The sequence below is a fragment of the Chionomys nivalis genome, chromosome 3 (assembly GCF_950005125.1).
Source record: "Chionomys nivalis chromosome 3, mChiNiv1.1, whole genome shotgun sequence".
Lineage (NCBI taxonomy): Eukaryota > Metazoa > Chordata > Mammalia > Rodentia > Cricetidae > Chionomys > Chionomys nivalis.
This window is the reverse complement of record NC_080088.1, coordinates 125,470,286-125,496,748: the sequence shown is the minus strand read 5'-3', so window position 1 is coordinate 125,496,748 and position 26,463 is coordinate 125,470,286. Positions and strand designations below refer to the sequence as shown.

Genomic DNA, 26,463 nt, shown 5'->3' with positions numbered 1-26,463 from the left:
CCTCCCAGTCACTCTAGGCTGTGCAAACGGGTGTCTTGCCTCTTGCGTCTTCTGGTCCTCCTGTCTTGTGTTGTGACTGCTTGACTCCAGTCTTAGCCTGTTTGTTCCCTTTCCTTTGTCCTTTAAGCTCTACCTTCAGATCCCATTCTAATTCAGTCATTGCAACACTCAGATTCCCTGATTGTATTTCTTCTGGGAACTTCCAAATAATCACTTTCTTAGAGAGGGCTGCCGTGCACCCAGCAGCAGTGCTATAGGCAGATTCCAGCGGAAGCCCTACTCATCTCCCTGCACACAGGAACACCCAGAGCCCACTCCCTGCTGCCCACACTCACACTCTCAGGAAGGGACAGAGATGCCTCCAGGCCCCAAGCTGGCTTGCTGTCCCCTTTAATTCCAGCAGAAGTGTGAACTACCTTCAGCAACACTGGCATCAACCCCCCACAGGCCTGGGGATCCATCTCTTTGAAGGAATTTATGACCATAATTTAAGAGTGAATTATACCGGCTGGCACTGGGGCAGTGAGAATTGCTGGGCACATTAAACCCACCCCAGACGCCCCTCAGTGCTGAAGCTGCCCTTTCAGAGCCTGTATATAGATTAACAGAGAGCAAACCGGGGGCTGCGGTCAACACGAGGGCCACTCTCCGGGAAGCTGGGGCAGGTCCAGGGCCATTCTGGTGCCAGCAGCTCCACTCAGGTAGACAGGAACTCAAAAACCTGTGTCCAACCCAGACCTCCCACCCAGAAGCGTATAACCATAGTCAGATTAGAGATGCTCAGACTGATATGAAGAAGACTCAAGCTGGGATTTGAAAAACAAGGGAAAATTGTTACACACGCTGGTGGCCCAGAGTCCAAGTTTAAGGTGACGCAGATACCGGCTGAGAACCCCCCTCCTTGTTCACAGAGACTGTACCCACTGGGCCTGCATGATGGAAGGCAGAAGAGCCCTTCCTCCAAGCACCTCTGGAAGGACACTGACCTATCTCCAGACCTGCCCACAGCCTGACAAAACCCAGCCCCTGTCACTCCTCACCCACTCTGCCCTCACCATTTGCTGACTCCTGGAAATGTGCTCCCCAGGAGGCACCCACATGGTGTCATGCATGCACACACATGCATGTATATGCATATATACAGTCACACATGCATACACATACACTCAATTGCACACACTCACACATGTGCACACACTCCCATGCACATATACACATATTCCTGCACACACACACACTCAGGCCCACACACACTCTGATGCACACATGTACACACTCACATGTGTGCACACACTTGCATGCAGTCACGTATACACATGCACACACACACACACACACACACATAGTCCCTGTCCTGATGTTTCTTGTCTCACTGTTGGTGAGTTTTTGTCACTTGAGAAAGTTTCCCTTTGTAAGTTCATTCAGGGAATGCGTACCAACCAAAGCAGGGCTGGTGCCAGGAGATTCGCAGGCACCAGGGTTTGGAGGCGGAAACTGATGCAGGGCTGTGGAGAGGTGCCGCTCCTGGGATTGCCTCTCATGGCTTGGCCAACCTGCTTTCTAAGAGAACCCAGGACCTCCAGCCCAGGGCTGGCACCACCCATAATGGACTGAACCCAACTATATCCATCATTAAGAAAAGCAGCACAGTTTTCCCTCAAGTGAGGTTCCCTCCCACCGAATGACTCTACTCCACCTTGCGTCAAGGTGACATCAAACTAGCTAGGACAGATGGCCCAGCTGAGAGCTGGGCAGCCCGACTCTGGCTATGTCTCAGAATGAGCCACTGTGAATGGAGGCTGAAGAACCACAGACAAGTGTTATCTCAGGCTGCCGAGTCCAAGATTAAAGCTCTGGAAGTCCCAGGTACAGCCGCTTCCTCGCAGTTGCTGGCCTGCTGTGTCCTTGCAAGTCAGAAGGGTCAAAGGTACTCTGGGGCACTGGTTCCACCTGGAGGCTCACCTTCCCGACCCTGTCACCTCCAAAGACCCCACCTCCTGGACCTCACTCTTGGCTTCTGGGTCCATGTTCAGCTGTAATCGTCTACAGCATGCAGAAGAGGGTGTGACCCAAGTGGAGTGTGAGGGTGGCTGCAGATGTGCTGTGTGCAGAGGTGTGGCAGATGCCAGAGTGCCTGTAAGGATAGGGGTGTGGCTCTGCATAGAACTGTGCAGCCATGAGGTCCCTATGCAGAGCTTACAGATCCCATGTGTGGGTCACACAGGAAGTAAAAGACAAGAGAAAGATGAGAGTGAGGGAGTGGGTCCAGAGTGTGGGCAGGAACAAGCCCCAGTGGCTGAGCTGTGCTGAGGTCTGGGGCTGCTTGTTACTGAGGCACGGCACATCCTGTACTGACTGAAAGATCAAGTGAGGAGACGAGGGAGTGGGAGAAAGAGCAAATAAGACAGAGTAGACAGAGCCTGAATGAAACTCTTCCTGCTGTGCACTGCTGTGTGGGTACTTTTGTTACTGTAGCATGACCCATCCTGTGCTGACTGATGTGGGACTGTGAGTTCCTGTGGATGAGGGAAGGCTGAAGGTAAGTGTGAGTGTAAGTGTGCATAAGAGTGTGAATGAGGATGTGAGTGGAGGTAAGGGAGGTCTGAGGGAAGGATTAAGAGCTCCAGGAGGACCCTTGCCCCAATCCTGATGATTCTAGGGCCCTGGACAGTGGTTGTGCTTGACTAACACACACACATTCACACACACACACACACACATGTACACACACTGGACACCACAGGTGTGCTCCTCCTCATATTTCTTGACTGCTCCTCCCTGCCCACACCACCTCCCTCCTATACCACATAATCTCTACCCGGATGGTCAGCTGTGGCACCTCAAACTATACACATTACACGTGACCAGACTTCTCTCCAGTCACCTGAAGGCTCTTCCTAAACCTCCATAGGGCCCTGCAGGAAAAACCCTGGGAGATGACAGAATTGCTCAGGCCAGCAATGCTGGGGCTGGGGCTTGTGTAAGAGACAGAGCCTGCAGATTGTGGGGCTGATATTTGCTGACTAGAAGAGATCAAGGGAAAGAAATGATGCTCAAGGTCCCAGCACCAGTGGTCAGCTGTCCTCTTCCTCCTCTAAAAGGGGCTTGTCAGTGTCACACTGCAGCACTCAGAGGGTCACAATGAACACCAAGTAGGCGATGATAGGAAAATACGTGGAAAAGGATAAAGCAGGATCAACAAAACCCTTTTGAAGGGAAGATGTCCATGCACTGGGCCTGGGGACCCTATGTTCTCTCTTGCTCAGGGCTCTAAGCTCTGCCAGGGTGGGCTTGGTTCTGTGTTAGTTTGGTCAGTTTTGAGACACGATCTCACTGTGTGGCCCAGGCCGGCCTCCAACTCAGCCTCCTGAGCACTGGGGTCTAAGATAACTGACATGTGTCGCATGGCCAGTATTTAATAACTGCATTCATGGAGCTGTGTTTATCAGCCCCTGGATTGTGACTTGGGGCAACTGACAAGTGTCAAGGCCTTATTACCACCCCTGATATGTCCTCACTTGACTGCAGATTTTTTTTTTATTTTGTCTCAAATAATAGCAGAACCAAGAGAAGGAAAGCAGCTAGTTCTTCACGGTTCTGACTTGTACTGAAAGGGTTAATCTCGAATGGACTATACCTTGAGGTATAGATGGGTTTTCTACTCCCTGGGTAAATACAGCATTTGCTCAGTGCTAGGTATGGAAAGCCACCTAGATGGGGAGGGTATGTAGGGGCCACAAGCCCACATACAGGGTATTCCATAAGGAAATTGAAGACCTGCAGATTTGGTTGTCTACAGGGGTCCTAATCCAATCCTAGACAACATGACACAGCAATCCACAGATAGTATTCTTGCCTGCATGCCCAATCCCGCACTTGTCTCAGACATTGCTAATCAACCCCTGCATGCTTTTCCAAAGAGCACTGATTTCAGGCCCAAATTCTCAGAGCAACATTCCAGTCAATCACTCTCCCCTGGCACTGTCTACCCACAAAAGAAATGGAAGTTACTTTGGTCTGTTCCATAGAAGAAGCTAAGGATGCCCTGTCTGGGGGAGCCCATGAGGCCTGACACGTCTGACAGCTCCAGAAGAGCCTTGCTGCAACGGTGGGAGGGGGAGCCATGGGGCACAGCTGGGCAGCTGGCACAGGGCACCCCATGTCCCCTGCCCTTGCTGACTGAGCTCTGCCTACCGCTCCCCACAGCTGCTCTTTTGAAAGCCTTGTATGGGAAGCCATAGATGCAGCTCCCCATTTCCTTTTCAGGCCATTGTCCCCTTACTGGCGCCAGCCAAGCTCCCCTCTTGGTTACTTAATTAACAGTATTATTAACGCCAAGAGGGAAGTCATTGATCCTCCATGGGGCAATCCCAGCTCTGAGGATGAGTCCAGCCACAGGCCTCCAGGAAGCAAGGTTGGTGCCAGATGATGCCCCTCCCCATCTCTGGGGCCAGCCCTCTGCCAATGCTCAGCTATTCTTCTTGGCTCCACCCCTTTGAGTGCCACTGAGGCCAGGAAGGCCTAACTGGCAGCAGCAGAGCTGGCCCATCAGCAGTGCTCTGAGCAATAGGTGCGGGGCAAGGATTGAGGAGGACAACAGAGCCAGCCTGTGGTGGGCTCGGAACCCGGTGATCTACCTCGCCCACACAGAAGCAGCAGGACGTGGGCTACGTGTTCGATGCTGTGTGAGCTTGGAACTACACACTGCTGTCTCTGTGCTTCAGTGTCTCCTTGGCAGTGGGGACACTGTCTGTTCCCTGCCTTGGTGCAGCCTAAGGCACACTGATGGTAGTCTGCGTTCATGCAGGGCCCTGTGCCCCAGGGTCAAGGTGAAGGAACTTGGGCTCCAAGGGAGGGAGCTTCAGTGTTCTATAAGGCAGTGCAGATGGAATATATTGCTGTGGGCATATTCAAAGACATAGTCTACCATGTTCTTCATTCAAATCAGGAGTGAGGGGAGTTGATTATCACTCCCATTTGATCAGGGATGCTCAGAGAAGGTAAGTCATTTACCCAAAGTCACACAGTAAAGTGACTGAAAAGCACACAGGAGTCCGGCTGCACTGTGTAGCTGTCTCCAGACTTATTTTGTAGCTGTAACATCTCCCAACACAGTCTCCACTGCAGACTGAAGGCAGCGAGAACAGGCAAAGCAATGGGGCCCTGCCCTGCTCCTAGGTTCTCTCCAGAATTCAAATTTCCAAGGAGTGATTGAAAGCCCAGAGGAAAACTTCCCTGAGCACCTCACCAAGTGAATGGGTTAGTGTTTTCCTCTCTAGCCCATGTGCCCTGGTGCCTTGTCTCATGGTCCTCTGACCAGTACATGTTGCTGTGGCCTTGACCCATCCCAGCCCCAGTTCTGCCTGGAGATGTTTAAGACGAGAAAGGCTGATGCGCAGTGTGGTGGATCTAACCAAGTGACTCTCACACAGGACCATGAGCAGGAACAGTGGACGCCTGAATGGGATGACAGGAGTCAGCAAGAACAAAGTTGGGGTGAGGGAAGGGGGCTCATTCTGAGGAGGAAGGAGGGTATCAACTTTGAGAACACCATAACCAGATATGATCTGTGTGCCTGTATACATGTATGTATGTAAGCATGTATGTATGTATGTATACATGAGTGTGTGTGTGCATATGTGCATGCAGGTGTCTATGTGTGTGTGCATGTGCACGTGTGTATGTATGTGTGTATTGTGTGCATGTGTGTGCATGTATGTGTATCCATTTGTGTGCACATGGGAACAAGTATGGAGACCAGAAAACAGCCTTGGCATAATTGCTCAAATACTGAAGGTTCCATCACAGGCTAGGGCAGCGAGCCCAAGGGCTGTCCTCTTCAGTGCTGAGGCTATAGCTCAGCCACACCAGCTTCTTAAATGTGGGTTTCAGGGATCAAACTCAGGTCCTCTGGCTTCAAGGTTGTCTCCCCAGCAGATTTAACCTTTTGAAAAGGAGTGCCCCCAGCCTTGGTGGCAGTGGGTCTAGGGGCATGTGAGATTATGAGGTTCAGTCACTGAAGCAAGGGGGCAGTCAGTTCTTACCCCCCCGCCCAGGGAACTCTGAGGAGCGCAGTGAAGGTGGCTGTGACTCGGGAGCCCGACATCACTCGCCTGAGCGTCATTCCTCAGAATCTGCTTTGGTGACTATGACATGAGCATGTTTCAACTATAAAAAGCAGGGTTAAAAATAGGTAGCTTGACATGAGGCTCAGGGAAGAGAGACTCCCCCGCTCCACGCACAGGAGTGACGTGGAGTCACCCAGGCTTCCAGAACTGTGCCCATCACTGTCATTGCTGCCTCCTCCTCCCAGCCACAAGGACCTCAGCTTCGTGGATTTGCTGACACCCGCTCAGAAGCCCTTCTACCTCTTTGTCAGTCATCTCCGTGAGGCAGTATAGCAGAGGTGTCTCCCAGCTGCCATCTCCCTCCCCACGAGGCTCCTCCAGGCTAAGGAAAGCATGATGCTGGCCTGAGGGTCAGGGTGGTAACCCATGAGGGTCCAGGGGACATTGTTCACAGCCTGGTTCTGGACACTTGCATGTGTATGCTCAAATTCTGTCTCTTTCTCTCTTGCTGTGTGATTTTGAATAAATAGTTAACTTCTCTGGGCCTCCATTTCCGTATTCATTAAAAGTGGGGTTCAGAACAAAGAAATGTTGAATACCCTGGTAGGGAACATCACCTGGCAGGATGGTTTTGGAATCCCTGTGGCTGCCACACAGGTCCGTGAGTACCTTCTACCCGCCACTGAGATACTTAACAGAGAGTGGAGCCAGTGGGGAACAGCCAGGATCCTTCAGGATGACTGATTGGTGATCCACTTAGTGTAATAAAACACATGACTCAGTTCCTGTACACGGCATGGTGAGGGGCTGTAGGGGTGGACACTGAAACAGCCTCCCTCAGTGGTACAACATCAGGGTTACACACTCGCCTGCCAGAACTGGGTGTAGGGACTAAGATGGCCTCTCTGGTCCTCCACGGTGACTCCTGCAGACACCAATGCATGTCAGATGACTGAGACCGCACATGCTCTCACTGCCCTTTGTCCTTGTCATCTGAATGAAAAGCAATGCAACATCCTCAGGTGCCCGGTACCAGATACAGCTGGCAGCTTAGCTAAGCATTGGCCAGGAAGCACTGAGCTGGGTTCCATCCCATGCCCAGGGCCATGCTGATGCCCGGTGATCTGAACAAACCATGGCAGCACTGAGTCCTCTCCCATCTGCCTCCACTCTCAGCAAGTCCTTCTTCAGAGATGGTAAAGTCAGAGTAGAGATAGAACTTCACAGATGGGCTTTCTGAGACACATCTTACCGTAGCTCATGAGTACCCAGGATGTTATGCCCAGGAGAATAAATGTGAGTCTACTTAAAATAGGGGTTCTCCCCAATAAAATCATCTCAAGTTGAAAAGTTTGGAAGGAGCACAGCCATTGTGGAAAACCTGGACCATCTCACTTCAGGGTGTCCCCAGAGACTAGAACTGCATGCTAAGTTCTTCACATGCTCTTTATGAGCTGAGACACCTCAGTGTCCACCAGCAGACAACCGCAAGAAGCCAGTGTCGTGCCGATACAATGTGGAGGACTGCTCAGCCATAGAAAAGAATGAAATCCTGCCATTGTGAAAGTGTGGATAGAAGTGGCAGTCCTCAGGTGAAATTGAGTAAGCTAGACACCAGAAGAGACATGTCATGTGACCTCATTCATGTGATGTGTGCTATGTCAAAGTTGATCGAGAGTAGAACCGTGGCCCCAAAGACGAAAAAGAGAGTGGGGAGGGAGGGTAGAGAAACGCTGCTGTTTGCTTGGGGGGGGTCACTCCATACCTTGCTAATCTCCACACACATGTGTTTATGTATCAGGTAAAAATAAATATAATGCAGGGGCTGGGAAGATGACGCAGCTTGTAAAGACTTGCCTTGCAACATGAGGTCCTAAGTTTGTCCCCAGAATCCAGGTGAAAAAGCAGGGCATGGCCGCACGTACTTGCAATCCCAATGCTGAGGCAGAGATGGACAGATCCCGGGGCTCACTGGCCAGCCAGCCCGGTCAAATCATCAGGCTCCAGGCCAGCAAGAGACCCTGTCTCAAGCAGAAGATAGGCAGTGCCTGAGGAACAACGTGCACAGCTGAGTTGACCTCTAGCCTACATGTGCCCAAACATAAGTTAAATTCAACTAAAGAGACAATTTTTTTAGGAGCAAAAAGCAACAGAAATGGAAATTTGTGGATGGTACCTAAGCCACAGAGCACCCCAGTTCAGCAGCTCTATGATGGCTGGCATGTCCCCGAAGGGTCACCTCCTAGGCCAAGGCCAAAGTCAAGACACAACCCGACTGTCCCAGTCATGGTGTCTCAGAGCACTAGGTGGAACATTTGCAACCAAGCCCTGGTACATCGAGGGCCATTTTCTCCGAGCTAGCAGAAGGGCCATTATTATAGTCATGTCCTGACCCCCCAGCAACAACTGCTGGCCCCACATGTGACCCTGGGGAGGAAGAATGAGTGTCACAAGCCTCCCAGAAAGAAGTAATTGACAGCCCAAGGCCCAGGACAAGCAAAAGGGAGAAAAAAAAGTTTCTTATCCACTCACCCACCCAGTAGCACTGAGATCTCTCCCATCCAAGTACTAACCAGGCCCGACCCTGCTTAACTTCCGAGATCAGACGAGATTGGGCTCATTCAGGGTGGTATGACTGTAGACAGCACTGAGATTTCTATCCAAGGGTTCCAGGCAGGAGGAAGCCAACAGCCCACTAGGACCTTGTTCTCTGGGCCCCCTTTCTGGAGTGCCTAGGTGCGTGCTGCCATGCACCATCCGTGGAGGAGACCGCACCTCTGCTAGAATGTGAGTGATCAGTGTGGTCCCAGGGCAGTCATGCAAACTGGGACTCCAGCTACCTCTGCAAGGACTCCAAGGCAAAGAGGAGCTCCCTGAATGCACAACAGAGTGGTGGCATCGCTTCTCTTGCCTTGATAAAACTGAAGCCACGATGGCAGCTGGATCTAAGCCCAAGTAGTGGATGCTGGGATCTCCCCAGAGTGTCTGGGGCTTCCGTGATAAGCAGATGAATGGAAACACAGGTATCTTGCTCTGTCCCCTGCAGGGTCCCACATCCACACACTCAATCAAACAGCCTGGCTCAGTGCTCAGAGCTGAATGGACACCTCTCCTCCCTGCTGTCTTCACTGCTTTTTACCTGGAGAGCTCAATCAGGTGGCCTGCACTCTGGGTCACAATCAGTTACTTCCCTCACGGCTGAGAGGAACACCTGTGTTTGGCTCACAGTGTGAGGATGTGGTTCACCAAGACAGGGCAGCATCTGCAGTCCAGAAGGAGATGGGTGAGCGCTGGTCCTCAGCTTGCTTTCTCCTTTGTACTCAGTCCTGGACCCCAGCCCATGGACGCCGCTGCCTATGTTCTGGGTGGGTCTTCCCATCTCAATTAACAATCTAGAAACACCCTTACAGACACACCCGAGGCTTGTGGCTTTGAGGAACCCTGATCTTGCCAAGTTGAGCATCTATAGTAACATCACAACCACTACATAGTTCAGGCTCACCTCCAGCTGGCTGTCCTCATGCCTCTGCTTCCTGAGTGCTGGGATTACCATCCTGCGCCACCAGTCACTATCATTCATCTGATCTGTAGGCCAGAACTGCATGTCACTGTGGCTGTACATACTCAGCTTTGCACCTCAAGTTCCTGCCTATCACCTCTCCTTGGCCTGACCCCAGTTGGACCTCTCCCAAGAACATGTGCAAATCTGTGCAACTTTGCTGGACAACAGGCCATCCCCAAACCTCCTGGCTGAGAGCAAAATGTGTTTATTTAGCTCACAATTCTCCTGGGCTGCAGTTGGGCTGGTGGAGGTTGGCCTCCAGCAGTGAGAATCAGCTGAAACGACAAAACCCTCAAGGTCCTGCTTGGAACTGGAACAAGCACACTTCTGCCACATATGACTGGCTAACATACAACCAATCCAGGACTATGCCCTTTCCCTACCCCTTCGACAAAAGTTGTGTGTTAAAGGGTTAAGCTTCAGGGGGTTATCTGGGGATACATGGTTAGAAGGTAAAGGTCAATGAGGTCATAAGGGTTGAGCCCTGATTAAATATGGCTGTGGCCTTGGGAGGAGGGACAGATGTTATATCTTTCCCTCAAGGAAGGAATTTTAGCCGCAGGCCCCGTGTGGCATTTCCACAGGCCCTGTGTAGCATTTCCACAGGCACCGTGTGCATTTCCACGGGCCCTGTGTGGCATTTGCATAGGCCCTGTGTGGCATTTCCACAGGCACCATGTGGCATTTCGACGGGCCCTGTATGGTGTTTCCACGGGGACCATGTGGCATTTTCGTGGGCACCGTGTGGCATTTCCACAGGCACAGTGTGGTGTTTCCATGGCAATGTGTGGCATTTCTAGTGCTGTCTGGGTTTCCTGTGGTCTGGGGTTTGTTTGTTTTGTTCTCTATGCACCGATGAGTTGCACTGGGGTTGCTAACAGGAGTATGGACAGCTCACTGGTGGCTGTACCACTGAAAAAGATGTCTCTCCCCAGTTAACATGAACCTCAGCAAGAGCAGAGCTTCACCTTGATCTTGGGGGTGCAGTGCCCCCAAACCAAAGGAAATGTGTTTGTGTTGTTTACACTGCCCTGTCTGTCATGACTGCAGCCTGGGTGTGCCTAGATTTGAGGAACAGAAAGTAGAGGAGCCACCACCCACGATGCAGAACACACACCGGCTTTGAGATAACACAGGAGGGAGGCTCTGTGGTCTTCAAGCCATTTGGCCTTTGGTAAGTCACCTCTCAAACCAAATGGGGATGAAAGCACCAGCTCTGCACTCTGCAAGCCATGAGCAGCTGAGGTGCCTGCTCTTCCATGAGGTGAGTGGTAAATACCTGTGCACCATCAGGGACCCCTGGAGGAGAAGTCATGGCAGGGGATGGCTTCAGTATAAAAGGCAGCCAGGTAACCTAGCGTGGACGCCCGGCAGCATTATACCTCTGTATGTGTGTTTGTAAGCCAGTGGGTGCTAATACGCTCTCCAGAGCTACTGTAGAGGCTACAGCCCTCGGAGCAGTTCTCAACCTGTGGGTCTCAACCCTCCTGCATATTGAATGACGTTTTCACAGGGGTCTCCTATCAGATATCAGATATTACAATTCATAACAGTATCAAAATTACAGTTATGAAGTAGCAACAAAAATAATTTTATGGGTGCGGGTCAGCACAACATGAGGAACTGAGAGCCACTGCCCAGAGGCTTGGCTGTTGCTGCATTGCATGGACCTCGGGGAGACAGCTAGTTCTGATGAGTAGCAAGAGCTGATAGGAATGCTGTCCCAGGCTTTGAGAGTCAAGGAGAGCCACCTAGGTGCTGTGGGAGCAAGAAATACCCTCTGCAGGAGCAGGGTGGACTCCCAGGAGACAGACATGGGGTCAGCCCGCTGAGGAGAAATGGCTGGGAGTGGGCCAAGTGTAACCCCAGATCTCGGAAGCTAAGTCAGAGGGTGGTGAGCCCTAACTGGGTCGCACAAGGGATTCAAATGAGAAAAAAAAAGATGTTATATTTGAGCTATTATCACCAAAATCTCCACATGAAGAGAAGAAGTGGGGCCACTTCCGAGGACATCATCTGTTCCAGACTTGGCTTTTGTCCTCTTCTGTGGCTTTGCCTCGCCCTTCCCTCTTCATCTCCCCGTCACTCAAGGCTCACCTCTGTGGAAGAAAGCTGGTTACACAAGACTCCCAGAGAAGGGCTCTGATTAGCTCATTGTGAATTATGAACCTGCATTAGAACCAATCAGGTTGTTCTCTGAAAAGTGGATAAGGATGCTTCTCGGCTCCGTAAGAAGAGAATGGAAGCCTGGGAGGAAAGGAAGGTGGTCTGGGGCATTCTGGGTAGATAGCGCCCGAGGTTGGGCCTGCTCAGCACCTCCCACATTGCTGGCCTCCTTTAGTTAGTCTTTAGATTTGGCAGGGAGGTGGTCTTGTTGTTGTTTGTTTGGTTTGTTTATTTTGTTTTCAGGCAGAATCTCAGTGTCCCAGGCTGGCCTCTAACTTCCTCCTGCCTCCATCTCCCTCGAGCTGGAGTTATAGGTCCTCCCACAGTTTACTCAGTGCTGGGGCATCCACCCCAGGCTTGGTACTCGCTAGGCAAGTACCCACCAGCTGAGCTGAGTCCACGGCTTTGCTTTTCATGTGATATAAACCTGATCTCCTGAAGGTCTTTACACCCAGCCAGGTCGAGTCCCCCAGCGTCTTCCATCAGCTCATATACTCTGGGCAAACTCAAGGAAGGGCCATGGCGCCTGTTTCCTGCTGCTGGTCAGCACCACCACTCTTTCGGCTGGTTCCGGGAAGCACTGACCATCCAGGAGGCGCTAGTCCTGAGTTTTCAGTCCTGCAAGGCATCCAGCCTTCATCCAGCTCCATTGGCTGTGTGTTCTGGGAGAAACTGGATCTATATGCACCTAATTATCCCATACTTGGCTGCCAGGAATCAGCACTGAGCGCTGTGGGTTGTGGAAAGCCCATTCCTCCTTGGACCAGGGTGTAGTCACAGGCACCAGTAGACGGCAGGACCTAAACACAGTGTATCCATCACCTCCAAAGCCTGGCCCAGGTGGTCAGGGCAGGACAAAGACTGAGCAAAGCTGCACACTGACATCTTTGTGCCCTGGGCATGAGGACACCCTCTGTCATATCAACCCCAGCCTAAGCTCCACTCTGCTTTAGTTTCCACATCTGAAAACGTGGGTTGCTAACGGCAGTGGTCTGTAGGAAAGGGGCCTAGTAACGGGCACAGGGGAGGGTGTGGAGTGTCCACGTGAAGTTCCTGATGCTGGAGTTTACAATGTCACCACCACTGACTCAGTGCAGGATATTTTCCCAATACTATGACAAAATACCTGAGAGCAAAAGAACTGCAGAGAGGAAGGCGTCATTTAGCTCATGGTTTCAGAGGGTACAGCCCGTGGTGGCAGAGGGCATGGTGGAGGAGACACTTACGTCATAGCAACCAAAAAGGAGAGTAAAGTCAGGAATGCAGGCAACATGTGCTGGGATTCCTTCCCATTTCCCTTTGAGTCCATCCATCTCAACCTGTGGAAAGTTGTCACCCACATTCAGGGAAGATCTTTCCCCTCAGTAAATTCTCACAGACATGTGTAGAGGAGAGGTATGCTTTGGTAATCTTCAAAGCTTTTTAGACCAATCAGGTTGATGACTGAGATGAACCAGCACAACCAACACCATCATCACCATCACCACCATCATCACTATCACCATTACCACCACTGTCACAATCATCATCATCATCACCATGATCACCATCACCACACCATCACCATAACCAACACCATCACAATCACCGTCATCACCATCACCACCACTGCCATCAACACCACCACCATTACCACCACCATCGCAATCATCATCCTCATCAACATCACCATCAACACCACTATCATTACCATCACCAGTACCACCATTGCTATACACAAAGCCAACTATGGCAAGCTGGCACTGGTAGCTTCACCTCTATTGCTTACCAAGGACACTGGTGGGCTCTATCTTGCATCTGCCTCTATTCCCTCTCTTCCAGACCATTGCTCCTGCTCACCCTTCCTGGCACCCATACAGTGGACCATAAATATCTTCACGTGGTGCTGAGACTTCCCTCTGCCTTCTTACCCTACACAAGGACTTCCTTTTTCAGACACACCCACCCTCTGGATGATCTCCAGGACACTGTGCCAGCATGCTCTTCCAGCTCCCATAGGTGCTGGCCTCCTGCAGAAGGGTGCCCAAGCTGACTTCTTCTCCCACAGCTGCATGCTAGTGTAGTTGCCCATAGTGGCTTGGATGTGTTAACACAAGAGAGACAAGCAAGTAAAGAGATGTGGTTATAGACCTTAGCACAGGCACAGGATACCAGTCAGGGGCTCCCTTGGGAATTAAAAATTATCACAGTGGCTGGGGTGTGGCCCTATGGAAGGGCAATTGTCTCGCATACACAGGCCCTGGGTTCCATCCCTAGCAGCAAAAAACATACAAAGATAAACACAAAATTCCTCTTGTCCATCCCAGAGGGGAGACACCTTACCCTTCAGGACCCACTGCCCAGGGCCATGTGACAAACAGGTCCCTTGGAAGAGACTCTGAACAGAGAAGCCTGTACTTTCAAGTCTTTTGCCTTTTTATGGTTGAAGTGACATCATTTCTCCTTCTCAAGCAGACATTCCCATGCAGATCCGCCCCCACCCCTTCCTGTCGGTTGGGAGGACCGATTTCCTGGACTAGACAATGGCTGCTTGTATGCACAGACTGTTAGCCAGGAGACGGTAGCCTGCACAGCCAGGAGATCTGTGCCTCCTTCAGCCCAGAACTGGGGACAGGAGCAGCCCTGCACAGGGACACTACAGACCTTGGATCAGGAGCACACGGGCCCTGCGCAAGGCTCTTGGGAAGACGGAAGCAGGCTTTCTAAGCAGGTCATGTGCAGGCAGTCCTGAGGACTGCAGATGCTTCACTGTACAGACTCCTTCCATTTCTTCCTTAGTGGGAGTCCAGCCTGGTGTGTCTGCATGTGGGGAGTTACAGTTCAGAGGTTGCCTTGAATCTCAGAAGAGGCTTTAAACTTCTAAACAGTCTGGAGACTGTGAAAGACTATGGAGACTTTTGAAGTTGGGCTAAATGCCTTTTGCATTACTCTGTGGCTGCAAACCTACAGGGCTAGGCAGAGAAATGTGGTGCTTTGAAGGAGAATGGCTCCTCACATTCATATATCCGAATATTTGGTCCCCAGTAAGCAAAACTATTTGAGAAGGATTAGGAGGTGTGGCTTTGCTGGAGGTGGTGGGCTCTGAGCTTTCCAAATCTATGTCAGGCTCGCTCACTCTCTCTGCTTGTGGATCTAAATGTAAGCTCTCAGCTACTGCTCCAGTACCCTGCTCCCACCATAATGTAATGGTCATGGATTCACCCTCTGAAACTATAAACAAGTCCCCAGTTAAATGCATTCTTTTATAAGCTGCCTAGGTCATGGGTCTCTTCACAGAACAGTGACTAAGATGGGATATTATTGTTCAAAATACTGTGAAATACTACTCAGTAATAAATATAAAAAAAAACTTATTGTGGGTGCAATGACCTCAAAGCATTGTACAGAGGAGAAGGCAGACTTGGATGAGCCCAGGCTGTCCCTGTCCATTTCCATGCCATTAAAGAAACCAGAACAGACTCAGCTGCTCCATGGTGACAGAAGCCACAGTGTTGGTGCTGGAGGTAGTCAGGAAAGAACTTTTTAGAACTCACTGTGGTGGTTTGAAAGAAAATGGCCCCCAAAGGAAGTGACACTAATGGGAGGTGTGGCCTTGCTGGAGGAAGTGTGTCACTGGAGGCGGGCTTTGAGGTCTCATATACGCTCAAGCCACACCTAGTGAGTCCCTGTTGCCTGCATGTCAACACATAGCAGCTCCCTCTCCAGTGCCACATCTGCCTGCATGTCCCCATGCTCCTCACCATGATGGCGATGAACTAAGCCCCGGGAACTGTAAGCTGCCACCTCAGTTGAATACTTTCCTTTATAAGAGTTGCGGTGGTCATGGTGTCTCTGCACAGCAATAGAAACCCTAACTAAGGCATTCATTCTGAAGGAAGTCTGGGCTACACAGGTGTGCCTGCGAAGACAGCATATTACACACTTAGGATCTGGGTGTTTTGCTTTATATAAATTATACCCCAACTTTTTACTCTGGCTTTCCTTTTGAGTGCTGGAATTGAACTCAAATGTGTGCTCTACCACTGACCTACATCCCCAGTCATAGCCCAGATTTAAAATATGACATGGGGCACCACTGTGTTTAACAAACCAACAAACAAACAGAGAGAAACTGGCTTGGGAAAAAGGTGCAAGGTTGACAACCTGACAGGTCCCTTTTCTAATCTTTTAAAAAATAAAAGTGACGTATCTTCTGAGTACGTACCCATCCCTCTGAGGAAAGAGGTTCTGCCCTGGGGCACACTGGGGCGACCACATGCTCAGGTGCCCAGGCCCCTTTCCTGCATGCAGCCCCACCTCCACTCTACATGTTAGGAAAGCTCTCCATCAACACTGCCTACAAGAAGAGAGCATGCACACAGCACTCCTTCACTCTGTATGGATGGAGGCTGCACTAGGTCCTAAAGCAGGTATCGGCTTACCGCAGGGACAAGCAGTTCTCCCCAAAGCAATGCCTGCCACTGCCGTTCCTCCGGATGCTTCCTCATGGCATCCTCACACTGCACCATTTCACAAATGAGAACAAGGAGATGCCCAAGGCTCAGCCACATTCTTGCAGCGTCGCACAGCTGAACACAAGACTCCAGAAAGGTCGCCATCCCACAACCCTCCAGGGTTTCCCACGCCCCTACCCCATCACAGGGGTTCTTGACTGGGGCAGTCCTTCCACATCAGGCAAAACTGGAGGTGTTCTGGTTGTCACTATGGGGAAAAGGAATCCTGATGAGACCCGGTGGGTTGGAACTTGGGGTCTGTGTGGTGTGAGCACCCTGCCCTGTAAAAGTAAAAGTAGTCAGGCCCAGAGGGGATAAGCATCACGGCTGTGAGGCCCTGGGGTAACCTGACTCAGAACACACACACACACACACACACACACACACGTATACATGCATGTGCACAGTGCACACATGCACATACTCACTCAGGATAGCACCTGAACCTCCATTCCAGTGTTCCAGAGAGCATTAAAAGCCAGGGGGCTGGAGAGATGGCTCAGAGAATGAAGTACTTGCTGCATGGGGGTGAGTGGAGGTTGGATGACTAATGTGTAAGGCGGACAGGTGTGAGAGCGGCCAGAGATGGGGATTCTCAGAGCAACCTGGCTAGCCCAACTAGCCAAACTGGTGAGAGCCGGGCTCTGTACGTAATTGAGTGATTGAAGAAGGACACCTGACGTCATTGCCAGGCCTCCCCAAGTGCATGTGCACACGCATGTGAACACACAGGCACACCAAACACAATACATGTGCAGAAAGTAAGGAGCCTATGAAAAGAAGCAAATCCCACCCACAAACATGACCCAGACACCATTAACATTGTATTTATTGTTATTTAAGCCGCTCAGCAAAACATATACACGTATATACAGTATGCGTGAATACGGAAGACTCAACTTTACATATTTTTTTTAAAAAAGAAAGAAAAATACCACTCAGTTTCATGAGCTATTGTCACTGTCTTCCAACCAAGCATTTCAGAAATGGTTTCTTTAAGACTCAAAAAAGCTTACAGGCTCGCGCACGGCACCGCAGGGTTAAGGGTTCATATTTTACATGTGCAATAGCGATTTCCTTCTCTGCTGGAGTTGGCTGCGTACTGATTACAGGGTTCCCAGGCTTTCGCGCTTCAGGCGTGGTTTTCTTCCACTTTTATTCGTTCTACTAAACCAAATTTCATGACGTGACATCCTTTTGCTTAAGGCTGTTTCACCCTGGGGTTGTGGGGAGTGAGACTGGACACTCCTGGGGCTTGGAGATGGCCTGAGCCACACACTGGCGGCTGCACGTGGACTGATGCTGGGAAGTTTGATGATGGACGTTAGGACATTCGTTCCCCAGCCTTAAGCAGTGAAGGAGAAGTCATTCTTGTTTGGGAGTGAAAAACTGGCTCTCTCAGACCTCTAGACGTTGCAAACTCTGAGAGTTAATGTAGAGTCTGGACCCAAACCTGGAGGGTGCTCCTGTGGCCCGCGGAAGGGGAAACCATCCCCTCACTGCTTTGGGCACAGAACAGAGGGCCCTTCCTACTCAGCAGCCTATGTCTCCTATTTATGTCTGCCCTCTGAGCCCCCCACACTGCCCAGGCAACAAGTGCAGACCCTGGGGCTCCAATCTCAGCCAAGAGGAGGAGGAGGACACGAGAGAGAGAGCCAGCTCTTGGCAAGTGGCTCCCACAGTTGAAAGTCCCTTGACACAAATAATGTGGGTGTTTGGAGAGCCCCGAGCCTCAGGCCTCTTGCTAAGAAAAGGAAGGGGATCTGTCAAGTTGGGGTGGGGGCTGAGAAAGGAGCAACTGGGAAGACACACTGATAACTAAGGCTGAGCTAAACTAGAGCTGGCTCTAGTCAGACCCTCCCAGGGACGGACAGTCCCACAGCAGTGGGCACAGAGGTCGGTCAGGTGTAGATCACACCCTGACGTGTCCACATCAGCACTGAGATCTCTGCTCCTCTCTGCTTGGGGGCAGGAACTGCCTCTCGAAGGGACACACTGGGCAGGACTCTGCTTTTATATCAGAAGGGCAGGAAGGGAACATGAGGTCCAGGAATGGACATCATGAAGCCACTCATTTCCTTTTCCTTCCCCTCATCCCTGTGGGAACTGCAGGACCAAAGAGAGTGTCTCAGCCTGAGTGTGGCTGCCTTAATCCCTCCTCCCAGGGATGGACTCCCAGGAGGAGGTGGGAGAGCTGAGGCACCCTGGCTGCCACCTGGGAGAGCAGGGCCAGAAAGTCACTAGGACAACTGACTGCCTCTTCCCTGTCCCCTCTGAGGGTCACAAGGCCACCCTGCTCAGCACAGAGAAGGCAGAGTGTACAACGGTGAAGTCAGTAAAGGAGAAGGGAGTTCATGGCCCTGGCAGACTCCTTCCTCCAAGTGGCTGGACACAGCATCCCAGCATCCAGTACCCAGCCCAGGAGGGACCGAAGAACAGTCCCCAGTGGGAGAAACAGAAGCTAGCTGAAGGCTAAGGGCCAGCGAGGCAGCGGAGAAAGCCCAGTCCCTGGAAGTTCCTCAAGCTGCTCGTGTGTCTTGCTGTGGCAGCCCTGCAGCCTCCACCTGGGAATATTCCAGAACACCACTCTCCAAGATCTCCATCTTAGTGATAAACAAAGCAAAGGGGAAAGAAAAGGGGAAGGGGGAGAATAAAAGAGAATAAAAAAGAAAGGAGGGTAAAAGGTGCACCCCGCCTGGGCTTAAACAAGGCAAGGGCCTTCTAGAACACACTCCAAATACAGAAAACGGGGTTCTCTAGCAGGAAAATGGCTTGAGCCAGTGTTTGCTGTTGGCCGAGGACTGGTACTGGTGTCACAATGTGGCACACAGTTTCTTTAAAATAAACTTTTGAGGTTCTCTTTATCACCTTCCCCAGCCCCTTTCAGTGAACCCTTTCCATTCCGAGTGCCACTAAGCAGGTACCAACCTAGACAAAAACATGAGTCTGCTCAGCCACAGAGGCCCTCATGAGTGGGTAGGGCAGGGGCTCAAGTCAGGGCGGCCACAAATGTCCCGAATCGGTTGGAGATGTCAGAGTGCAGAGACCGCCAGGTGGGTACGGAGGTGCGGGCCTTGGGGTCACCATCTGTGCAGTGGACAGTCAGGCACTGCAGGTGGCTGCCAGGCTGGGTGGCTGAGGCCTTGTTGGTGGGGAGGTCATGGGCTGTGGAGAAAAAAGACACAAGTTAGTGACCACTGGGGACCCGGTAGGGGTGACGGCAGAGGGGTGATGAGAAGTAGCCTCTAGCCCTCCTTCATGGCTGGAGATGGTTGCAGAGGCTTGGCTGTGAAAACGGCATAAGAAAAGCTCACCACACCACACCCACACCACCACTAGGTCTGCTGCTCCCGAGAAGCAGAAAAATGGGATAAAATGACATTGGAGTTTGCCCATCTCTGGTGGACAAAGATTACCAGACACCAGGAGAGCTAAGAGCCCACCTGAAAACACATCGCAGGGTGCACAGGGCTTCACTGATATCCTAAAGGAGTGGAGGACACTACCTCGTCCTCTGGACAGACACGTGCTGTGGGCCTCCTCTACACTCAGAACTTCCTGAAATAGACAGACCGCATAGCACAGCCTAGAGCTAAGGGCAGCCAGGTCCAGAGGGTGGGATGGCCTATCTCAGGGGACGCTGGCGGGATGGAGGAGGGGTCAGTGCCAGTGGAGTGAGAGCGCTGTGTGGTCACCCACCCAGAGGCATCTGCCCTCTTAGGGAACAGAGAACGGGCTCAGAGGAGGTGGCTTGGGGTTGGCTGGAAAGGTGGGGAGCCCATGGCCACCCTACTACATCCCTCACCATCCCAGCCCTGCACTTTAAAGACAGGTATCTGTTGCCCGCATGGACACAGAAACCTGCCTGGAGAATACAGTTCTAGCCTACACAGGAACTCAGTCCCGTCCTCTGGAAACGGGATGATCCAAGGACGCTGGTCTCAGATGCCACAGTGATCAAGGCTAGAACAGCATCCAAGCATTTGTGTAAACTGTAAAGTGCCATGAAGTAAGTGCTCACAGTAGCAGAGCTCCCAGACCATATCAGTAGACAAGCAGAAGAAGGAATTGGGATGGGGGCCCAACTAAGACCTAGGAGGCACACCCAGATACTGACCTCCAGGACCCGCTCATCCCCATCATTACAGCACAAGCTGCCCACCCACCCCGCCCAGTACCTAGGCTTAAGAGGTGTCTTCCACCAGAGCCTGGCCCTAACAGGGTGCTAAGCCCCACCCCCTGGATCAGACAAGCCTCTATGACTTAGGGCTCCACTCCAGGGCTTCAGAACCTGCAAGGTGGAGAGAAACCTGCCTTGGCTTCTGCCCTCACGCACTCAGCTCAATGGACAAGCACTTATCTGGGACCTGTTATATCCTGGCATGGTGGCCCATGGAGCCTCCCGAGTGACACCAGGCAGCAAACAGCACTCTGATCAATCAGGGCGGCGCAGGAGGGGCGGTCTCACTGCTGAGTGGCATAGCTCTACTGCTTTTTCTCTTGGGGCCTTGGAATGGTCCCTGAGAAGGTCACAAGGGAGCCACCCAGAAACCTGTGAAGCCTCTCACTTCCTAAATCTTGATCAGGTGGTCTGCCTCCTACCCACGACATGGACTCTTCACTCATCTTGTAAAAGAAACTGAGGTTTCAAGCTCAGGACAGTTTGGATTTTGCCAGTGGGCCCATCCTCAGTGTGCCTCAGGATGGCAGACAGAGGACCCAGGTCCCTGAGCACATGCAGGCTCCAGCTTACTGTAGCAGTGCAGTCCTGGCTCTGTCTGAGCCACTCACGCTTCACCCCCAGCAGCAGCCCTGCTTCCTGTCCCGTGTTATATTATTCCAGAGTACAATGTCCCATGAGGTCATCCTCTTAAGAGATTCATGCAGCCATGCCTGCATCCCTTACACAGAAAACCAGAGGCTCTGAGGAGCAGAGTCTCATCAAAGCAGAGATGAGTCAGGAGGGGCTCAGGGCAGGAAAGAGCCAGGCCCAGGTCTGACTGCAGGCCCCGGAAGGTGATATGACAGAGGTATTGCTTAAGCATATATGAATGTCAGGCTCGGGTAAATCCATTCCCGGGCCACCCTCTGCTTCTGGCCACTCTCTGCTCCCATACCTAGGCTGACGCTTCTTAAACTATATCTGAATCTCAGAGCCAGGCAGTTGCTGTACCTGGGGTGGAGTCCAGGATTATCTGATTCTATCCCCAACAAACCAAGAATGTGCTGCCCTTCCTCCATTTTGGCAGAAGCACCTGTGCCTCAGAGAGGGTGAGGGGGTGGCCTGATACCACAGATCATAGGTACAGAATTCCCCAGTGTCAGCAGGACCTTGTGAGGCCATCAACCTCAGCCCAGTGTCCACACAGTCCTTTGAGGAGAGAATGCTGTTCTCTGACGATGCAGGCTCAATTGTACTCATCCACCATCAGTGCCATTACAGTGGGGGGAGCCACCGTATCCTAGGATGGTGGCCCTCAGACTGTCGACTCATGGATGACAAATCTATCCCACGGAAGTTGTTCAAGTCCCAGCCTGTCCCAGCCAAGAAGACGCTAAGTTCCCAGGCCTCAGGTGATGAGCACACCCAGGCCTCCATGTCAGCAATCCAGAGATAACACTGTCCCCGCTCACCAAGCCCCTGGGGCTGAGGGACACCTGGGACTCCTGGGTACCCAGTGCTAGCAGATGTCATAGATAGGCTTTCCTGATAGGTGAGGGAACCCCCACACCTCAGCTGCTGGCCTGTCTGCAGTACCTGTTCCCCCACTTGTTACTGGAAGTGCTATTCTAGGTAAGCCAGGCTCACAGCAGCTAAGCGACCACAGAGCAGAAGCACAGGCCTCATGCAAACAGGTGAGAATGGAGGGGGTACCATCGTCTCTATACACCCTGCATGAACCTCATTGACAGCGGCATTCCAGGAGCGAGTGCCCATAGCTGACTGGTCAAGAGAGACCAGGAGAGTTTGGACTGCACTTCTGAGACAAGATAGATTCCTCATGCACATAGCCAGGATCAAGGCTGGCTCTAGGTGGCCCCTGCAAGACCTCTCAAGGCCCTTCCTCACAAGACCAATCCCTGACAGCAACAGATCTTGCCCTGGGTCATCACTGCTGATGGCTTTGCCTCATGGCACTGAGGTCAGAGCCAGCTCGACTCGCTCACTGTAGCCACAAAGACTCAAACAGGCTTCTGTCTCAGGCATCAGACCACAGTGAGACAACAAGACATCAGCCACAAAAGCGAAGGAGGAAGTCCTGCAGTGAGGCCAGGAGACGATGCCGATGTCGCCTTACTTCTCCTGTGGGCCCAACAGCAATGGCAGGCAGCTCCTGTGCAGTAGGGCACCTCTGGGTCTCACCCCTGGACTTCCAGACCCTGGAGTCTAAGAAATGGGGAGCAGTCGTGCAAAGGGACCAGGGAGGTCAGGAATGTGAGGGGCCTGACTTGCCTTGAGCAGCTACTGGAGCAAGCTGGTGGCTGGCTGCCTGTTTTCTTCCCTCTCCATTTCCTCCTTCCTCCTCCCTCCTTCCTCCCCCCTTCTCTTATTCTCCCCTTTGCTTCCTGGGCTTCCTCCTCTATCCTTCCATTCTTCTAGGTCAACACAGCAATCCTGGCTGCACCCTGCTCTGTACTGAAGCCCCAACCAGGATTCAACGTGGGGACCATGCTCAGACATCAGCAGCCTTGTTGGACAGCCATGCTCCTGCCTCAGTGGCTCTCCAGACCCATTCTACCTTGAGTCCTGGGATGGGGAGTCTGGCCTGGCCTTCTGTTCTCTGCCTACCTGAGGGATGACCAAGGTACGGGACATGGGTGGGGTCCAGCTGGTGCCCAGATTGAGGGTAGGCACAGAGGGGTGGTGGATGAACCCACCTCTGGGCAGGCCCACATGATACCCAAGCCCCCCAAAGGCCCAGGACTTGCACTTGCTACTCAACAGCCCAGGATCTGAGGGCACCAGACCTAGAACAACGAGGCTTTCATCTCTTGGGGGCTCCCTACGGCCAGCATGAGGCGGAACGGGTATTTTTAACTCCTGGCTTATGTAAGAGGGAGTGTGGGCCTGACAACAGCTAATGCCGCCCCCCACATTCACCTCGCCGAGTCCCAGAAGGGAAGTGTATTTTGAATTTCCTTTATTTGGACCCTGGAGGGGTAAAGGGAGAGGTGCTGACTTCTGTGACTTCTGCCCTTCACGGGGCCGGATCACTTCCTGTTCTTGAGCAGCCTGCAGCCAATCTGCTCTCCGCATCCACAGGCCTGGACAGACCTCCCTCCTGCTTAACCCTCCAGAGCTTCCCAGACCCAGGACTGAGCTGTGACTTTACACAGCCTCCCGGTCACACTGGCCACTTGGCCTCTGGCACCATCTGTTTCTCTCCTACTGTGTGCAGTCTCTACACAAAGTCCTTCCCCATCACACCCACTCTCTGTCTGTAGCACCCTCCCTCCGCACCCCTGCTGGCTCCCACCTTCCTGCCCAGCTGTCAAACCCATGGGGGGTCTCCAACCCAAGGTCCATGACCTCCAGCCCTGCTGGCACAATTGTGTGAACAGCCCCTCCCCACAGGCTAAAGAGGATCAAACACCTGGAGACAGGGCTCAGGTGGACAAGTTCCCAGCCGCAGAGCCAGCTGCCTGCCTAAGATGGATGATGCCACCCAGCTCTGTAGCAACACCACCAGGTAGAGGTATGTGTGGTGGGGACAGGGGAGTGGCAGGGTGTTGGGTGAGGACGTGCAGGTTTGCACTCCTGAGAGCACACTATGGAGGCCAGAGGAGGATGTCTGGGTCCTGCTCCATCACTCTGCCTTATTCCCTGAGACAGGGTCTCTTGCAGGAGCTGGAGCTAAGCTAGCTGGCAGCAAGGTTCATCCATGCTCCTGTCTCTGCTGTGCATGGTACTCGAGTTGCAGTCTTTGCATACACATGCCTAGCTCTCCACCTGGTGTAGAGACCTGAACTCAGGCCCTCACGTTTGCACATCAAGTTGCTGTGCTGCCTGAGTGTCTCCCTGGCCCAACAATATTCCATCTATCAGGACAAATAAACATGCCCATTTCTTTAGCAATCCAGCCTTATGGCTTCAATTGCAAGTATGGATTTCAGAAAGGGCGGATGTCCGGGTTAAGATCCTTGGGGATGCCTGCTCCTCTGTGAGGGGTACTGCTTCAGGGGGACAGTGGGAATGGAGACTGCCTGCACCCATAGCTCAAATGTTCCCCCAAAGGAGATCTACATGGTAGTCATTCCCATGCTCTGCAGACCAGGCTCTGGGTAACCTACACATAAGTGCCAGACTGTGGGGCTAAGGCCGACACAAATCAGCTCCCTGAATCTCTGCATCCTACCCTGAAAACCAGGATTGGTTATTCCTGACTGACAATGAGGGGACATTAGGTTTTGGCTGCTCCATGGGCTATGCTATGTACAAGAGTCAGGGCTCACGCAGGACTCAGGGTTGTGGGAGGTGTGGGGGCTGATTTAAGGACAAGTACAGAATTTTTCAGGAGAGGAAGAAAAAGGACATTAGAGGCCACTGGGGACTCTTTCTGAAAAAAAAAAAAATCTTCACACAGCCTTGGGCATCCAGAACCGGGAGTGAATTATACTGAGGGGTGGGGATGAGGAAAGCAAAAGCTCAATGGGATCAGTCATGAGGCATCTAGGAAAGAGTCTGGTCCTCCTGGAAGCAACGGGGAGCCAGAGAGGATTCAGAATAAGGGCAGAGTGTTGGGGATATGCCAAAGTAGGTAAGAGTTCACATCTTCCTTACCCCAGTCTTGACACAGGACTCTTGACTTGGAAGAACCCACAATCCCTCGTGTCCTTCAACCCTGAGCAAGCTGGAGACTGGAGTCACTGTCACCACCTGAATGGCACTCTGGAAAAACTCTTGCCTGATTAGGCCAACCAGGAACCCTAGGTGGTTCACACCTGCAGCTCTGATCCCCGAACTTAGGCCAGCTCCCCTGCAGCCACACCAGACCTCCCTGAGCCTCTGCCTCCTCTCTGCATAACAGATGCAATCATCATGGCTTCCACCTCACACCAGCATGTCCTCACTGAAGTTACAGGGAGGGAAACCGGGGCCAGGAAAAGAAGCACTGAGATAATGGTGTATGAACAGGGTGAATCTCAGTGTCCGGTCAGTTTCCCTGTGTGTGCAGGGAGATCAGAGATACGGACAGGGCAGTTAGGAGACACACTCATGCAGATATTAACAATGACAGGCAACAATTGTGGCTAACAGCACCCCAGTCTATTCCTCTGCACCCACTGGGGGCCCTATCTTGTCTCCTCGTTCCCTGGCCCAGTCACAGAGATGCTTGCTTAACCCAGGCTAACTGATCTTGGCCCATACCTGCAAGCCAAGTTTTACTAGCACATGGCCTGGTTTGTGGCTATTTTTCTGTCATTGTGCCATGAGTCTGGGCTTTCCAGAGAAACAATAGTTAACAAAAAAACCTGGGCACCCTGTGACCTAGGCAAAATGAACCACTGCATTATACAACCCGCAAATGTCAGATCTTAACAGACATCTCTACAGAGATGCCAACCTTCAAACCTGAGGCTCAAGTCTATACAAGGGTGAAGTTACCATGTCTACTGGGTGCTTAATACACACTCTAGACATGTGAGGATGTTACACCATGACAATTAGGGGATCTGATATGCCCTTATCGGTCACTGTGGCCCCACCTTTCTTTTGACTGTGAATACTTTCTAACCTCAATCAACCGGAGTTGCTCTAAAAATGTTTTGAATATCTTTTTTTTTAAAAAAAAAAAAAAAAAAAAAAAAAGAAGGAAGAGGAGGACAGAGAGCAGAGAGGGAAGGAGGAAGGGAGAGAATGAGAGGAAGGAAGGACGGACGGAAGGAAGGAAGGAAGGAAGGAAAATCATTATTCCAGGAGTTTCCCTAAAAGAAGAGAAATGGGCTCTTTGAGATGGAGCAAGGCTGCCACGTCCAGCCAGAGAAGCATCCTGGTAGCCCAGCCCCAAACTGACACAGCCAGTGATGACCACCTGGGAGCAGAGCAGACAGGGTCTCACACAGCCCAGGTTAGCCTGGAGCTTTTTTAACTTGACCCCCTAATGCCCACCTCCCCAGGGCTGGGATTATAACTGTATGACCAGGCCTGTTTATGTAGTCCATGGTTTTGTGC

General features: G+C 51.9%; 1 protein-coding gene across 2 annotated transcripts in view; it reads right to left on the bottom strand.

Moving 5' to 3' along the window:
- Positions 1-17,101: 17,101 nt before the first annotated feature.
- Mn1 (MN1 proto-oncogene, transcriptional regulator) overlaps positions 17,102-26,463 on the bottom strand; it is a 36,724-nt gene continuing 27,362 nt past the window's right edge. Inside the window, exon 2 of one of the 2 annotated variants that reach the window (XM_057765315.1) lies at positions 17,102-19,454. In XM_057765315.1, the coding sequence (XP_057621298.1) occupies positions 19,279-19,454 (176 nt within the window). In that variant the 3' untranslated portion in view covers positions 17,102-19,278. The remainder of the gene's footprint in view (positions 19,455-26,463) is intronic. The other variant, XM_057765316.1, reaches the window with a different exon arrangement.